At 41.4% G+C, this 18,843-nt stretch overlaps 1 protein-coding gene across 5 annotated transcripts in view; it reads left to right on the top strand.

The window, feature by feature from the left end:
• Positions 1 to 18,843, top strand: part of OSBPL6 (oxysterol binding protein like 6) — a 315,980-nt gene that overhangs the window by 259,760 nt on the left and 37,377 nt on the right. For 4 of the 5 annotated variants that reach the window (XM_089690437.1, XM_089690434.1, XM_089690435.1 and 1 more), the window contains 4 exons: positions 10,551 to 10,646; positions 12,990 to 13,077; positions 16,160 to 16,413; positions 17,963 to 18,100. In XM_089690437.1, coding sequence (XP_089546563.1) covers positions 10,551 to 10,646; positions 12,990 to 13,077; positions 16,160 to 16,413; positions 17,963 to 18,100 — 576 coding nt within the window. Of the gene's footprint in view, positions 1 to 10,508; positions 10,647 to 12,989; positions 13,078 to 16,159; positions 16,414 to 17,962; positions 18,101 to 18,843 lie in introns of all 5 variants that reach the window. The other variant, XM_089690436.1, reaches the window with a different exon arrangement.

The following is an 18,843-nucleotide window of genomic DNA, read 5'->3' as shown; positions in this document are numbered from 1 at the left end:
TGTCACCAACGATGCTGCGCAGATACTCCCAATGACACCAATGATGGGGCCCATTGACACCAACAATGATGCACAGTTCCTCCCAATGTCACCAGCAATGGGGCCCAATGACACCAATGATGGGGTGCAATTCCTCCCAATTCCATCAGTGATGGGGCATGATTCCTCCCACTTACACCAAAGATTGTTTACTCCTACTGATGCTAGGACATTTTCTACTCCCAATGGCCACAGTCTGGCCCCCTATAGTCTGAAGGACAGTAAACTGTCCCTTTGTTTAGAAAGTTTGGAGACTCCTGCCCTAGAGGGACTCAAAGTAATTTTCAGGTCTCAGGGAATCCCTGATAAAATAAATTAATTGGGGTCTTCGGGAAAATTCCCTCTACATTGATGGTCAGCGGAAAGAATGCCAACCTTACAATGAGGATTAGAATTACAGACTAGATTAGAATTACTGTTACAGACAGCCAAAAAAATAATTGGTGTCATGCTGCTGGCTCTGACAAGTGATGTTGGCCAGGGAAATATGCATGCTCCATCAGATGGGAGGTTAGTCGGCTACAGCTCAAAGAACCCCTAGCAACCTCCTGGAGGAACAATAGGGTTCTGTAGGAACTCTGGTTGGGAATGGCTGGTCTATTGTTTTCAACCAGAGAGACCTTGCTTGGTAGACTTTCCAATATGGCCACTCCCAAGTTAGATATATGACATTAATATGTTATTAAAAGGTTTTTAAACCACTAACACACACTAATAGGATTTAACTCAAACAGATCTTTCACATGTATGTAAAAAAAAAAAAAAATATTCCCTTTATAGATACAACAGCATTTTCTCTGCTTTTTGTGAGAATTCTCTGTTCATGCTGTGTGACAACTAACAAGCTTGTGTCCAGTTTATCTTGTTATACTCTAAAATCTAGCAATGCATTTCCAAACCAGCGCTCCTAAAATTAGGCCTATTATATGTACTGTAGGATGCCGAGTTGAGTTTGTTAGGAAGATTCATTAGAAAGCTTGTGAGTACAGCGGAAACCAGTGGTGTGTGCAAGTCTTAATTCTGCATCTTATTTCCAGCCTCTGCCATTCCCTCTATCGGAGCACAATCCGTCAAATAATGCCAAGAGGTGAAAGCTCTTTGCTATGGAGTTTCAGAACTGTGTACCTCACCATTGCTATTTAATTGTTTAATATAAAGAGGCAGGTTCATTCATCATTTTGGAAAATGGTATTGAAATATTGCCCAGCCTAATAGCCAGGTTGTATGGTTATTCCCTGGTCATACAATGCTGTACCTTGATGTAACGTTGCCTAGGAACGAAGAAAAGCTCATGCACACTACATCTGGTGACCTGCTTTTCTTTTTTTGTACAGAACAACATAGGTCACCACTAGGGCAGATAGAAAACAATTGTTTTCTATGTATCCCATTCACACTAGAACACTTTGCTGATGTGCAGTGTGGGAAAATCCAATGCATCAGATGGTGGCACAGGTCAGTGCATTGTACTATATGGCGCCTTAAACAGAGCATACATTTGTATAGTTCCAAAGAAAAAAAAAAGTAAATATTATGATATCATACAATGTACAGTATTAACCACTTGCCAACTGCAGATAGCCGAATGACGGCTACACTGCGGCCGGCCAGTTCTGGGAGGGCGTCATATGACGTCCTCCCAGAATGCGCTCTACGGACACAGCTGATCACGTGATATGGTAAAAGGCCAATCTCGGCGGCCTTTTACCACGTGATCAGCCATGTCCAATGACACGCTGATCACAGGGAAATGCAATTGCCGGTTCTCGGCTGCACTTTCCTCACGCTGTCAGAGCATGAGGAAAGTACTGCCGAGAACCAACAGTTGTCAGAGCAGGGATTGGCACCAATCATCAGTGCCCTGATGATTAGTGCCCTGATGATCAGTGCACAGCAGTGCCACCCACGAGTTCCGCCCACGTGTGCCCAGCCGTGCGCCCATCTGTGCCCAGCTTGCACCCTCCTGTGCCCAGTAGTGCACCCTGCTGTGGCACCCAGCAGTGCCACACACCTGTGCTCAGAATTGCCACCTACCTGTGCCCAGCAGTGCCAACCACCTGTGCCATCCACCAGTGCCCAGCAGTGCTGCCAGTCAGTGCCACCAGTCAGTGCCCAGTGGTTGTGCTAGTCAGTGCCCAGCATTTGTGCCAGTCAGTGCCTAGCAGTGCCGCCAGTCAGTGCCCAGCAGTGATGCCAGTCAGTGCCACCTATCAGTGCTGCCTATCCGTGACACCTCATTAGTTATGCCTATCAGTGCGGCCTATCAGTGCCGCCTATTAGTGCCCATCAGTGCTGCCTCATCAACACACATCACTGAAGGAGAAAAATTACCTGTTTGAAAAATTTTATAATAGAAACAAAGAAACGTTTTTGTTCAAATTTTTTGCAATTTTTTTGTTTATAGTGCAAAAAGTAAAGTGCCCAGCAGTGATTAAATACCACCAAAAGAAAGTTCTATTTGTAAGGAAAAAAATTATAAAAATGTCATATGGGTACAATCTTGCATGACCGCGCAATTGTCAAAGTGTGACAGCGCTGAAAGCTGAAAATTGGCCTGGTAAAGAAGGGGGTATAAGTGCCCGGTAGGCAAGTGGTTAATACAACTAGTGTGACTATCTGCATTTGAATGGTGAGCTGTACAGGAGCCAATCAGGTGTACTGTTTGCACACAAGGAGCATGCTAGCAGCAGAAGAGAACAGAGGGATGACTTCTGAAGATCTTGTTGGCCCTTCACTGTCCCATCTCAGGCTGGGTGGGGGCAGAGGGAAGACCATGCTGTAACTACAGCAGAGAAAACCTGGTCAGCAACTTAACTGTCTGACAGGGCTTTGTAAATCTCACCACGGGATGGGAAAATGTACATATCCTTTGCTAGGTAAAATTTCACACCTACATAGTGGCGTATTTACCACAAGGCAAACAAGGCATTTGCCTAAGGTGGCAAATTTCAGGGGGGCAGCGCTGCCCTCTTGAAGAAAAGACATACGTGGCAGGGATGGGGACCTGGTGAGGCTCCGCCATGAAATCCAAGGAGGCGCTGTGCTGCTGGAGGGTGTAAGCTTCCTGCACAAGGAAGGAAGATGCTGGGCCTGGCTCTGGGGATTGGCTGCTTTCTGGAGAGGTTAAGGCTAGTACTTGACTAACTGTATCTCTCTCTGCAGGTGGGACATGTTTGGCAGAGACTAAAGGCGAGGTCCAGGAGGAGTGGGGGTTGTGATGTTGGCAGAGAGTGGCGGGGCCTGGATATTTGGTGCTGGTAGTGGTGGGGGGGGCGCCCAATTTAGTGTTGCCTGGGGCAGCACAAGAGCTAAATACTCCACTGCCTACATGTAGTTTAATGATGCATTTTGCTGCTAACTCAGAGTTCCACTTTAAAGGAAGGAGCAGCATACATGTTATAAGTCAGTGACTCAAAGTATTGAGACCAGAGACAGCCAGGCAACTGCCATTTTCAAAGGGGTCACCAATAGAATCCTGGATTTCTCCCCCTTCAAGTATATATAAGCCCAACATTTCATATTCTTGATATGTGCCTGTTTTACCATGTACCTGGATGACAATGTATCCTGTTCTCTTTGTATTGCTTAATTTGTGTGAAATGCCTGGTGTTCTTGCAGTCTGTCTGGTTTCCAATTAAAAACTGACCAAACTGGGCAGAAGAACAAAGCGTGGTCAGTTCTCTAGCTGTGCTGAGAACTGAACCTGCTCCCCTCCAATGATCAGGCTTGTGCTGACATGCCCCCCCTGCAGAGGCCAATATACAGCTCTCTCTCTCCCCCCCCACGTTCCTGCTGAGAACAGAAGGTATGTGATCACCTGAAAAAAAAAAAGGGAAAAAAGGTATTTATATATAATATTTTTTTTAGATGTATACATAGATGTTTTGCCTTTCATTTCTAATTTAAACTGATTGGGTTGTTTTACAAGGTGAGGGTTTATATATACTTTAACACTCTGAATATGAATAGATTAATTTTATAAGGCGGTGAAAAAAATATGATGTAAGGAATGTAGTAATCTCCAGCAACCAATCAGATGTCCCCTTTCATCAATGTATTGCAGTCAGAACAGTGATTGGTTGCTATGTGCTACTGCACTATCCACATTTCTCTTTGCCTTTTCAAAATTAGTTTGGAACAAATTTGCAACCACATGACCTCCCCTTTATTCCTGGAGAAAGAACTACAGCAGGGCTGTGCCAAGACCAGTGACTAGAAGGGAATAGGAGGCATAGCAGCCACTAGTCTTACAAACGGGAAAGGAAACAGAATGAATGGTTTGATTTTAAAATGAATAGGATATTTCAGAGCAACTACTGAGTGAACCAGAAGATGGAAGACATATTCAGTAAAGGTAGGAAGTCAGCAACAAGTAGATCTAAAGAAGTTTTTGCCCGGAGTTCTGCTTTAACCTACCCTGTCAAACACTAGTGGTTTATTGAGCTTCTAGTTCCTCCATATGCCTGAAACTTTTTTGTGAATTTAAAAATATGTTGACATTTGGTAATGAATGCAGTCCTCTCTAGTTCCTGAACCTGAATTATGATTTTACAAACTGCAGAATACATTGTTAAAATGCGAATCCTACCAAGACTGTTTTTTTGCTGTGACAGGCTGCTTAACCTTGATCTTACTGATATTTAATCCACTGCATTTGTATAATGAAATACAAAGATTCTTTTTTTTATCTATTATTTAGTTATTACTTATATTGTAAATGTACCATTTTAATTTGGAGTGGAATAGCAATTATAAGGAAGGAAATATAGGTATTGCTACAGTGCCCTCTGTTGGACCGCTGAAGCTATGCTTCCTTCCAGTCCTTATCATCGATTTCACCACTGTCAAGATATTGTCCTTTTTAATAGTTGAGTTTGAAATTACTCAAATAAATCTGTAAAATATCTAGATGTAATCGCGGTTCAGAAATGGGTGTTGGCCATTCTGTTTAACCCTTTGAAGATTTACCAACAACTAGATATATAGTAAGAGGGGGTCTACTTGGTTGAATATAAACTGAATGGATTTTGTAGATGGGCCTTCATGCTACATTGTTCTTGCTGACTCAAGGCGATTGCACAATTTGATGTGTGGCCAGCTCTATTATAACTGCTAAGTAGTGTTGGAGGACAAGTCTTAGATTAATCCATCCTGTTTTCTAGCACATGGTACAGAAATACAATTCCCATCAGGATAGATAAAAAGCGGTTATATCCTTAAAGTGGTTGTAAACCTTAAGACATGAAATATGAACAAAATATATCCCTCTATAGTTTTTACTTGTCTCAATTAATATTGGTTTCTTTGTAGAAGTGAGCGTGATTTTGCACTCTCAAGCTTTAGTAAATAAACCCCAAGTGTCATTTCTGTCTGCTGCATCATTCTTCTGCTATCCGCATGAATCAGTTCTGACAGGTTTTCCTGACACCAGGAGAAAGATGGTGACAGAGGAGGGACCCCCAGCAGATTGATAGCCTCATCTCTCTTCCTGTGAGCTTTGTGGAGAAGGGTGTGTCTCTTCCCTCCAATCAGCTCTCAGAACTCTCCTTACTGAGCTCTGCAGAGTATAACTTCAGGTCTCCGCCACCTTTTTCTGAACTCTGATAAGCTTTAAAAATTTAGCACTTTGAAAGAATGTAGAGAAAAGAAGACTGTAGATAAACAGGTAGAACTTATGCAGTAAGATTTGTTTCATCTCTGTGTAATACCTGAAACCATTGACTTCACTGATGTAACAACAGCCATCTTGTTCAGGTTTTTTTTTCATGAGCCCAGTAATCTTGCCCCTTCCCTTCTCCTGCAATCTATAGAATCCATAGCCTTAGCTTTCAACACACTTCAAAAAAGCCTGTTATCTCAACTTAGGGACAGCAGATGCCATCACACAGGCCTTGGTAAGAGCTGTAAACAGCTAATTGAGTCCTGGCGGGATGCCGTTTCTACTAACCACGACAGAAAAAGGAAATGTCAGGACCTTGTGACAGCTCTCATTTAACACCAACCAAGGAACATCTAACCGAATTTGAGAGCAACTGTACCATATTTTGCTTGATCAGTTGGACTCTGCTAAAACCCTTCTCTTTCTTCACTGGCTGTGACTGACAGCAGAGAGTCAAGAGAGCTGGATTGAGATTGGGCTCAGGTAAGTATTTGTGGGGGATGGGGGAGCTACATGCAGAATGTTTGCACCTTAATCCATTCTATGCATTAACCAGTTCCCACCCAGCCTATAGGAGGATTACGGCTGAGTGGGACTTTTGTTGATCTGGGTGGACGTCATATGACATCCTCCCGGATCGCCGCCTTCGGTGGGGCCGCACTGCGATGAGATCTGTCACTGGCTGTGTCCAAAGGACACACCCAATGAGTGAACTGTCTACCAGCCCATTGCCAGTACCATGTGACTGCTGTGACACAGCAGGTCACATGACAATTGTAAACAATGGATGGCTTCCTTTCATGCCATTCATTGTGGTGTTAGCTTTTTTTTTTTCTTTTCAATTCTTCATTTTCAAAAAAAAATGACAAAAAAAATACAACTTCAAAAAACTCATCATGCCTCTTCCTAAATACCGCAGACTATCTCCTTTCCAAAAAGAGGTAATTTGGTGGCGATATCTGTACTGTCCTGATATTTTTTGGCCACAAAAATGAGATCAGTGTCATCAGTACATCGGGATTAATCGATTTTCAGATATATACCATAGTTTGTGGACTCTATAACTTTCCTACAAACTAAATAATATACACTAATGTGGATTATGTTCCCCAAAGAAATGTAGAATACATTTTGGCCTAAATTTATGAAGAACAATTATTTATTTGCAAAATTTTATAACAGAAACGAAGAAACTTGTTTTTGGGGAGTTTTTTTTTTCAAAATGTTCGGTCTTTTTTATTTAGCAAAAAATTAAAAACCCATTGGTGATTAAGTACCACCAAAAGAAAACTCTATTTGTGTGAAAAAAAAAATGATAAAAATTGAGTTTGGATACAGAATTACATGACCGTGCAGTTGTCATTTGAACTGTAATAACGGCGAAAGCTGAAAATTGGCCTGAGAAGGAAGAGGGTAAAAGTGCCCTGTGTTGAAGTGGTTAAGGTAAAAAAAAAAAAAAAAAACCTTCTGCCTTTAGAACCACTTTAACCACTTGGCAACCGCACTATAGCTAAATGACGGCTACAGCACGGTTGTCCAGTTCTGGGAGGGCATCATATGACGTCCTCCCAGTACATGCCCTCCCTTGTGCCCCCAGGGGCACGCATCCAGCGATGTGATGTGGTAAAAGGCCAATCACAGCATTTTACCACGCAATCAGCTGTGACACATCAGATCACCTTGAAAAAACAGTTGCCGGTTATCGGCTGCACTTTTTCTCACGCTGTCACACCGTGAGGAAAGTACTGCCAATAATCGGCAATTGTCAGAGAACAGATCGGCACTGATAATCAGTGCTGCCCAGCAGTGCCACCCACCTGTGCCCATCAGTGCTGCCTATCAGTGCCCATCATTGCTGCCTATCAGTGCCAGCTCATCAGTGCCCATCAGCACTGCCTATCCGTGCCACCTCATCAGTGCTGTCTATCAGTGCAACCTTATCAACGCACATCGGTGAAGGAGAAAAATTACCTCTGCAAAATTTTATAATAGAAACAGAGAACAACTTTGCTCTTTTTTTGTTTATAGTACAAAAAATAAAACACCCAGCGGCATATAAATACCTCCAAAAGAAAGCTCTATTTGTGAGAAAAAAAATGCTAAAAATTTCATATGGGTAAAATGTTGCATGACGCAATTTTCATTAAAAGTGCACCAGTGCTGAAAGCTGAAAATTGGCCTGGGCACAAAGTGGGTAATACTGCCAGGTAGGCAAGTGGTCAATACAAATTCGTAAGTTGTGTCATGACATTGTTTCAGGTAAATGCTAAAATACTGAATCAAAATGTGTACTTGGTAAATATAGGCTAGAATTTTTCTTTACAGTTTGTAAATTGTTCAGTAGGAGTACAAAGCTGACCTGATATACAGTAAGCCTTAGTGATCATTTCAGATCAGTGGAAGATAATATGTGATTGGTTGCCATGGATTACTAACATTTTACACATAATCCTTGCACTTTACAGTATTTTATATTACTGAATATATACAATGCGAAAGAGTATTTCAGTCAGTTGAAAAACAAAAGCTAGAAGACCATTAATATCATGGAATGCATAGCATTCTAAAACTCAATGTGAATTTGTTATGAAGGAAACTCACCTATGTGCACACGTATTACTGAAAACCCCGGTTGGATCATTTTTATTCAGACTGTATGAGATAAGATGCATGATCACATCTGCTAATGTCCTTTGTTAATGTCATAACAGACAAATGTTTTCTAAACTAAAGGTAATTATGAACTTCTGCATTTTATGTAAAACAATTACTATACAGTGCTGTCTTAGGTCAGGTATAGACAGCCAATATCCAAGTTCTGAGCTGCATCTGTATCCGGCTGCACTTGTCAATTTTGCTGCATAAAGGGCACAGAAATCACAAGGTATATGGTCCTTGTTGATGGGTCTTCTCACAGTGTGTGGATTGCAATACTGATGAGTGGTGGATTGTTGTGTGATAAGTATTTACATCCAAGTAGCAACTAGGATGTGTCCCTTTTAGGTACTTACATATTTATATGAGTGAGTCCAATTGCATCTTGTTCCAGAATAAAATGATGAGGTCACTATTTGTGGGGCCCTTTGTCTGGTCTTCAGAATGGTTTTTGTTTCAAGCAAAATATTCCTTAAACAAGAATGCATCTAAGCTGACCACCTAACATAAGCTGAATATAATTATGAAAATGAATAAAAATAGTTTCTTTAATCTGTTCTCCGAAGAAGCATAAGCACTACATTGATGGTTTCTTGGTTGCACTGTGGTGTGGCCAGGAATTTCTGCTACTGACACAAACTTGATACACAGAAATCCACGCAGGCAGCATATATATGTAGCAGGTGCTGGGATGTGTGTGGTTAGGTTGGGCATGGCTGTGTTTCTCTGCTTTACAGAGAGACTGTTGGGAAAGTCTAGTTGGGCTCTTTGCTTGATGGAGTGCTGTGATGAATTAGTCAGGTCTGCTCATGATGCTCTGGTGCTGCTGAGTTTGCCTTGGGTTCTGCCCTCCTTCAGGAAGCTTTGAGAGCCTTCCAGAACCAGGGAGGGAGCTAGGCAGATGAGCAGCATTAATATGGCCAATTGCAGGGGAGGTCATTCCCATTGCATGCTGGGAGTGTTATTTATGTTCTGTGAGCACATTGGTTCAGTGTCTTTCCCAGGAGCAGGCTGAATGAAGCCAGGCTGGAGGCAGGCATGCCTCGCCTGGCACTGGCTGCCATGCGGGCCTCAGGTGGTCAACCTGAGGGCCTGAAGTTAGAGTGTCCCTGTTTCTAAAGTATGCTGACTGAGGGAGGCTGTCTGCCAATGCTCTGTCTGGTATCACTGGAGGGTTTCGATTGGAAGGAGGCAACCATTCTGTCCTTGGGCCTTGTGAGTACAAGCATTGAGGAATTTTGGGACTGTGTGTGCTTGCTACTCCCTTGGTGCTTGATGGTCAACATGGGTCTGAAAAGGAAAGGGAACACTAGTTAGTGTTCCAAAGAGCTTGTCCAGGTTGCTACTGCAAAGGACTTTGCTCAGGTATGTTACCTTTGGGCTGTCGCAGTCTGTTGTAACTGGCTTGTATCTGAGGAGCTCAGCCTTGTAACTACTACTACCACCAAAAAGAGGGACTTTGCTCACTCTTAAACTACTTGTTGCTACAAACTAAAGAGAAGTCTATCTACTTTCAGCCAGGTCTTCAATAGTTCTCAACTAAGAAATCCATTAGATGTCCTTAGTGTGAATAGTTCTAATTTTGGAGTATCCTACTAAATTCCCCAACCCTGTCCCCAGTTCTAAAATAAAACTCCAAACATCCCCTAGACTGGTCATTGAAGAAAAAGAGCGAAAGAGTGTGTGTACGTGGTTGTGGAGTTTACAACCTTACACAAAAATCCACAAAACGCTATACTGCTAGGGTTCTCTGCATTCAAGATTCTGACAATTACAGTATAAAGCTCAGTTTGACATTGAGTGTAACCTATCTTCTCCAAGTGCCTATGGAAGGATAGACTGCACCTAGGAACTTTACGCTGTGCTTTATACTGTGATTTTTCTGATTAAATAAATGACATAGTCCAAGATTAAAGTGGTCCACTGTAACAGATGAGAGCTAAGGAACAACTGTAGCATTGTATTGGTATTTGCAACTTTTCCTGGGTTTCTGCAATCAGTCAGGGTACTGTAAATTCATTATATTATTTTCCATATTTTTAAGGTCAGTAGTGGTATTTGTAACTGAGAAATACTGATGTAGCTGGGCCTATAATACAGAGCCCTTTCTAGATACTCATAGCTCTGACAGGTCATATTTTTGTTTCCATTGCAGCCTGGAGAACAAATGCATGTCAATCTGCCTCTGTCCCAACAGGTGTCTAATGAGGGCAGGATGTCTATGTCCGAATCGGCGTCTGAATTCTTTGATGCACAGGAAGTGCTCCTGTCTGCTAGTTCATCTGAGAATGAGGTAAGTCTTATGCTTTATCTACCAGACTTGCTTAATAATCTAGATTTTATTTTTATTAGTGATGTGGAGAAAATGGTCTACAGAAGAGTCCCCCAGAAGGTTGATTTTATATACTGGAAAACTGAACCTATAAATGCCCCAAACATATTTGCATTTTTACTCAAAACTGCCCCAAATTATTACCATTGCAGCTTATTTTGAGTTTAGCAAGGTTGATGTTGATTAAAGTTAGAGGTCAGAGTTAATGGTGTCTTAATGGTGTTGCTTCCACTTTCACTTGAATACCTACTGTAGAAACATTTGAGACTGCAAGAAAACATTTGAAAACTGCATAAGACCCTCAAAAGCCTTGCAGAACTCAATCAAGACCAAGTTTACTTGTCAGCACTTTGCCTTACCACCTATTTTATGTACAAGTATAACTTTAACAGACAGAAACATGGCTTTGCAATGAGATCATCAGTGTCTCCCATTGAAGCTAACCTATACATGGAGAAGTGCAGAAAAGCATTTTAAAATAGTTCTAAAGACTGAAGGTTGCATGAAGGTAAAAAACCTTTTGGGTGCAGTTCCCCATCAGCCCCTTATACTAACTTGGTCCCAATCTCGATCCAGCTATGTGCACGGGCGCCTCAGCTGTCCCGAGACGCTTTCCTCATTGGCTCACACAGCACCCAGAGCCATTGGCTCATGCTGCTGTCAATCACAGTCACAGATTGTGTATTAAATGTTAAGGTGGTGGTGGGGGGGGGGCAGGTGGTTAACCATTGAAGAAACCTACACAGACCAGATACCACTGGAACCAAAGGCTGAGCATTATTAGAACTCTAAAGCACCAGGCTGAGTTGTTAGCAAACATAGAAACTAAAGACAAAAATACAAGACTTCAGATGTACTTTGATCCCTAGAGATCCCTAGACTGGGTTTTGCTAAAATTGCAAAAACACCAAACCCCTTATTCCCCCACCATTGAATGGGGGGGGGGGGGGGGGGGCAATCAGAACAAAGTACTACAGTCACCTTTTATGTAGAAGAATTGGGAAAAGATTTAACAAACATTATATCCCAGTGTGTTTCAAGCCCTTAAACAAAAGTTACATCCAACAGATCTAACCCCCAACTACGAGTCAAACTTGGTTTATGCAGTCGAGTCTATTGAGGTGTACAAAGACCTGTATGTTTAGGGATCAAACAATTGCTCAGCAAATGGATGACTCAACTTAGGGGGCAAATTCAGTAGGTCTGCACTGTGCAGTCTTCCTATACCTAAAATTAGTTGCATATTTTAGTGAAAGAACAATTGATTCGAATGAAAGAGACCCTATAAAAAATAAAAATACCTAAATAGGAGTGGAGGCCTTCAACACCATCTGTCACTAACCTTTAATGTTCTTTTTTATTTGTAAATCTGTGTCCCCAGGATTTGAAAGTTATTCACCCCCTTTACCATGTAATTTAATTACCTCCTGTCCTAATACTTTATAGCAACATGGTGATTATTTGATACTTTTGATTTCACAAGTTCTAGCTAATCTCTAGCCTCCACTTAGACAATCAACTGCCTTGGTGTTTATATAACACCATCATTTTTTAATTATTGTGACTGAATTACCCATGTGGGCCTAATACTGTGGTATGTTCTCAACACCCATTTGAACTGGGGAAGCTGCTCTGATGAGTAATGAAACCTCTCCAATATTACAAAATAGATCCAGTTGAATGTGACTATCCAGTACAAATTATTACAGGAACATTCCTTCCTGTGTGTTATGTGTGGCCACCAGTGATTCTAAACAGGGGCAGGTTCAGACCTTAAATCAGTGATGGTCAAATTTCTTCACATGGGGACACCAAAAGGCTGCACATAAAATTATTGAATTATTATTATCAGAGACAGACACACAACTGGGCAGAGACTGTGGACCGAATACAGGAGATGTCAGAGACTGTGCACGTGAGTTGTTGGAGACTGGGGACATGCTTCAGGAGACTTATTACACATGAGGCTGCTAAAAATCACTACTATAACAGGGCAATATGGAAACACAAATACTGTCTGCAGGGGCCCTGAGGGTCACACAAATACAGTAGTAGCAGAGGGCTGCATGCGGCCCCTGGGCCACAGGTTGTGCTCCAGAGCCTTAAATAATTCTGGGTGTTTTTTTAGGTAACAAACTACTTTCTACGCAAGTAGTCTGTCCAGCTTCATTAACTGATACAAATTTATATTTTGGATATATTTAGAAAACTAAACAGGTTTCACCATTAGAAATTGTGAAAAGAGAGATTTTCATTGCTTAGATTGTAGTCCACTAACTTGAATATTTTTTTACTTTCATGCAGGCATCCGATGACGAGTCATACATCAGCGATGTCAGTGATAACATCTCTGAAGATAACACCAGCTTTGCGGATAATGTATCCCGTCAGAGTACGTTTTCAGATTTTCATGGCATTATTTAGAGATACATGGTTTGACAGTGAGTTGTAGGAACAAGCAGGAATAAAAATAAATAGGTGTTCTTCTATGCGTATGAATGTTTCAGGGTCTGCAAGACTGCAACAAGATATAGGAAAAGAGTTAGGCACAAAGTTTCCAGTGGCAAACAAAAACATGCATCTTTTTTTGCAGGCGCACTGTGGTATTATTTATTCTTAATGAAGCTATAACACATCTTGCTAAAGAATGTGAGATATTTGGTGCCAAAATGTATTGGAAAGAGGGTAGCACAATCTAAACAAAGAAAAAGGAGCTTGCACTACATTTGCGTGATTGTTGCATATAGGATAGCCCATTGAAACTAATGGACTTCCTTACATGCAGGTGTGCTTTTGCACCTGCATAGGTGTGAACTGAGCCTGAGGCTCCAAAGATGTCTGCTCTTTGGTGTACCCTGTACTCTCCTGTACATACTATATATGAAATCTGACTTTTGTGGATCCACTTTGCACCCTCTTAAAGCGGAGTTCCACCCAAAAGGGGAAGTTCCGCTTTAACCGCTTCCATACAGGGCACTTTTACCCCCTTCCTGCCCAGGTCATTTTTCAGGTTTCAGCGCTCTCACACTTTGAATGACAGTTGCGTGGTCATACAACACTGTACCCAAACTAAAATTTTATCATTTTCTTCACACAACTAGAGATTTCTTTTGGTGGTATTTAATCACCACTGGGGTTTTTATTTTTTGCTAAATTAACAAAAAAAGACCAAAAATTTTGAAAAAAAACACGTTTTTCTTTGTTTCTGTTATAAAAGTTTGCAAATAAATAATTGTTCTTTATAAATTTAGGCCAAGATGTATTCTGCTACATTTCTTTGGTGAAAATAACCCAAATTAGGACGTATTATTTAGTTTGTAGGAAAGTTATAGAGTTCACAAACTATGGGATATATCTGAAAATTGATCAATCCTGAAGTACTAACGGCCAATCTAATTTCTTGAGGTCCAAGAATGTCCGAACAGTACAGATATCCCCAAATGACCGCTTTTTGCAAAGTAGACAGTCCGACGTACTTCATAAGAGGCATGGCGAGTTTTTTGAAGTTGTCATTTTTTTGTCATTTTTTTTTCTCCTATTTTTTTTTTTTTAAGATTTGTTTTTCATATATGACCAAAGTAGTATAATGTTACCATAGTAACATTTTACTACTTTGGGGAAGTAATCAGTATTTTTTTTTTTGCACAATTTGCTTATAGCATAGAATTACTTTGCTATAAGCAAGCATTTACCTGAATGACATCGATTCATTCAGGGTTTTTTTTTTTTTTTTTTTTTTTTAGCTGAGATTTGGCCACGGCTAATCACATGACACAGCTGGGCTGTGATTGGCCCAGCCTGTGCATGTGATCGCTATGACCATTCACAGCTAGACACACTTGGATACAATGGATGGCATGAAAGGAAGCCATCCATTGTATACAACTGTCATGTGACCTGCTGTGATTGGTCACAGCAGGTCACATAGTACTGGCAAGGGGGTCGGTACACAGATCTGTCATCGACCGTGTCCGAGGTACGGCCAGTGTCAGATCGCGGCGCAGAGCGGCCCTGCCGGCAGGCACACTATGCATGCCTGAAAGGACTCCATATGGCGTCCACCTGGAGGGACGAGCTGTGACTGCTTGCGGCTTCACTGCCGGGTACCCACTGCTCATGCGTGAGTAGCGCTGCCTATAGCCAGATGGCGGCCAGGCGGCAACTGGTTAAGGACTGCTCCCCCACTCCCCATTAAGGATTGGCACCTTTGGGGAGCGGGTACCTGAATTTGACAGGAACCTGCTAACCCTTCCGGTCCGATCACCTAGACAATCGGAAGCGGAAGGTGTCCTCCCTCCCTTCCTCCCTGTAGTCTTTTGGGACACGTGACAGGTCCCAGAAGACTACAGGACCATTCATGGAGGGCAGCGCTACTCACGCATGAGCAGTGGGTACCCGGCAGTGAAGCCGCAAGCAGTCACAGCCGGGTGCCCACACTAAAGATGCTGGCCCCCTGGAGTACAGGATGGCCGATGAAAGGAGCTGCAGGGCACACACCGCAGGACTGAGGGACAGGTAAGTGGCTGCTTTTTAAAAGTCAGCAGCTACAGTTTTTGTACAGCTTGAGTAGAACTCCGCTTTAAGTACCAGAAAATTTGGTGTTAATGATAAATTTGATTACAGGTTGTGGAGAATTTCAGGCGCAATAAATTGGTGCTCTATTTCGTATTTGAAATAATCACATCACATTCTAACAGGAAAGGTGGACTTCCAATGGTTACACCCAAGCTTGGCTTAGAATACGGACTGTGATGAAGGGTGTAAGTCGTCCACATAGAAAAGTGTTTTTGAGCCTCCACAGCATTGCCACTCTACACAACTTCCACTATTGTCTTTCATTTATGACTATTGAAGATTAATACAGGTCAGAATATCATGGCATCTGATGGTTGCTATGGTTGACCATGGTTCAGAATACACCTACATTTTTATTAAATAATTTTGATATAACTTTTTGTGGTCACCAGCGTTCATTGTTTGTATATGCACTAGAGCTGATGTGATTCATGATGGTATTATTTTATAATGAAGAACCCCTTGTTATTACTGTTTGTGTCCACATTGGGGAGTTTGACCATCTTTATTTGTCTGGGTGACCATCGTCTTCATTACAGAAAGTGAGGGTAAATGCAAAATTTTACTGTTGACACTCGAACAGGAAAAGAGGGAAACATTTCCTATAGAAACACCTGTTCCAGTGCCAACTTTCTAAGAAGGCATTTCCCCTCACATAAGAGAGGCTTCCCTGTTAATTCCTTTTGTATCTCTAGTACAAGTTGAAATCTGTCTAAGATAGGTCTTGGCCGTTCATAATTTATCCAAACGTTTAAAAAAATGTGGTCTTATGTGCGATTTAAACACACTAAACATTACTCATGTTGGAAAATGAATTAGAGAATTAGGATGGGTTTGTGAGTACACAATCTATATATCTTTATATCCATCATGCTCACTGTTATTTTTACGTTGTCCAGTTCTCAATGGAGAACTGTTAGGTGGTGCTTTTAGAACCGGACGACGGATGAGCCTTCCTGCACCTTCACCTGACACCAGCAATATCAATCTTTGGAATATTCTAAGGAATAATATTGGCAAAGACCTGTCCAAAGTCTCCATGCCAGTGGAACTGAATGAGCCTCTTAATACTTTACAGCACCTTTGTGAAGAATTGGAGTACAGCGAGCTGTTGGATAAGGCCGCTGAGATAGATGATCCTCATGAACGTATGGTACAGTAAACATATTGTTGGGTACTGCACACAACTATGACACTACGGGGTTTTGTTTAAATCAAACCTTTCAGTACTATTTTCCTAATAAACCAGCCACAAAACTAAAATGCAGGCACAAAACTTTGGGAAGGTCCTCTTGTGTACCACAAAACCTTTATTTCTAGAAGTGTAAGAGCCAGTCTATCCTCCCTTCCCTTGTATTGCTGTTGACCAGTAAGGTTTGAATATTTGTTTCAAAATTTGCTTGTTGCCTGTATTTTAGTTTTGAGGCCAGTTTAGTAAGATCATGATACTGACAGGAAGGCTCTAACAAGTTGCAATTCGTTTTTAAATTGTATGTATGAAAATGGTTCATTCATGACATTTTGTTAAAAAGTACAATGGGCTTTCTAATTGGAAAGCCCAGCACTATCTTTTTTTGAAAAAACTGTTTTAATGTACTATTTAAGATGCTGATGTGTCCTCTAGCAAAGGTGGGTGGTTGCTGTGACAATATCAAATATGTCTGCATTTTCTTATTTACCTGTCTGAAAAACACTTTTCATATACTTAAAGGATATGTTTGCCTTTCCAAAAAAAAATGTGCAGAGCATTGCACCGGCGATCAGCAGAGCATAGGTGCAATGTCAGGTTCCTACACTTTCTTCTTCTAGCTTTGTGCTGGTATGCTTGTACAGGCTTTCCATTACAATGCTAGAAGACGAATGAATTAAAAAAAAGTGATAGCGGATGCGGGAAGAGGACCCCCCTACCACTACCACCACCATCCGCTTTCACAGAGTAGTGGGTGCATAGAAGCATGTTACCCTAAATATGGGTGTATCATGCAACATGCCTCAAAAAGTGAACTTATCTTTTAATGCTTTTCTTTGCTATGTAAAACGTGAGGACGAGCACACATACAGCAAACTTCACTGCAATTTATAGTACCAATATAATACCACTGCTGTCTGTCACAGCATGATACTTTGATATCAGGGAAAATGAAATATACAGATTTTTGTTATGATATAAAACGCATTGCACGAAGCACACTTAACCCGTATGAGCCACCTACAGTAGATGTCACTGTCCTTAAAAGGAACCTGTGAAAACAGAAATATGGAAGTTTCCATTGACCATTTTATTTTTAAAGGTGCATGTTCTGGGGTGTTTACTGCTTTGTGTAATTGACTGAGCTGCAAAAAGCATGTTGGAGACCAGTTCAGACTTTTATAAAATTTAATTGGCTGTAGGTATGTTCCAGGTTAGTGACTCACCAGCTAGTGAAGCAAGAGTGAGAATGACAACCTTCATGCATGCACGCACCTTTAACATGGATGCAGCAATGGCACTCCCCCATATCGATGTCCTCGCTGGTTGCTGTGAAATCTGAGAGATGAGATTTGATTGGTTGCCATGGGCAGTGATGATCTGTAAACCATAACTTATGGCAACCAAACAGACAGTAATGTTCTTTACACTGCTCTAAGCCAGATACATTAAAAAGTCTCTATGGACACATCCACTGTCTGTATGGTTTAACAATCCCCATTCTGTTTTTCAGGCCCTTATTGCTGCATTTGCAGTCTCAGGATATGCTGCCACGTATTACCGAGCTGGGAGCAAGCCTTTCAACCCTGTGCTCGGTGAGACATATGAATGTATAAGAGAAGACAAAGGATTTCGATTTTTTTCTGAACAGGTGAAGTTGATTAGTGACATGGAACTGTAACACAAGTTGGAGTTTTTCACATCGGATTCATTCACCCAAAACTGACATTTTAGCTTTAGGTACATGCTTTTGAGTTGAAGTGTATGCTAGCTTCTCATATCTCTCTGAGACTTCATGGTGGTTCCGTGTAAGGGTGTGAACTTTGGCAGGAAATCCCACCCCTGGAATCCCCAAGAGATAAAGGAAGCCATTGGGTTATTCAGCCCAACAGCATCCTCCATTAACTGTCATTTTCTGGTGCACTGCTGTATTTGATTAAATATGCTGCTGAAGTATGCTTTATACATCTTTCCTTTCTATATCTCCTGATTAATTTAAATGCATATCAGAATAAAAAAAATGCTTTTTTTTTTTAAGTACTTGGTGAATAGTATTTTCAAGCATGTAAAAAAGACAGTATTGTTAAAATTGTACCTGCACTAAGATGTAATAAACCATGAGCAGGAGTATAACATGGGCAACAAAGGTGTTGGAATGTGCCCACTTATCTTCTAGGCTTCTCTGGAAGCCCCAATACCTACAAGTGCTGACTTGAGCTGGGATGTCAATGGGGTTGTTTTACTAAAACTGGAGAGTGCAAAATTGGGTGCAACTCTGCATAGAATAAAAACCAATCGGCTTTCAGGGTTCTTTTTTTTTTTGTCAAAGCTTAATTGAACAAGCTGAAGTTAGAAGCTGATTGGCTTCCATGCAGAGCTGTACCAGATTTTGTA

Source organism: Staurois parvus, unplaced genomic scaffold (genome assembly GCF_062004578.1).
Source record: "Staurois parvus isolate SC_StPar_1 unplaced genomic scaffold, SC_StPar_1.0 ptg000530l, whole genome shotgun sequence".
Classification (NCBI taxonomy): Eukaryota; Metazoa; Chordata; class Amphibia; order Anura; family Ranidae; genus Staurois; species Staurois parvus.
This window is presented reverse-complemented; position numbering and strand designations above follow the sequence as displayed.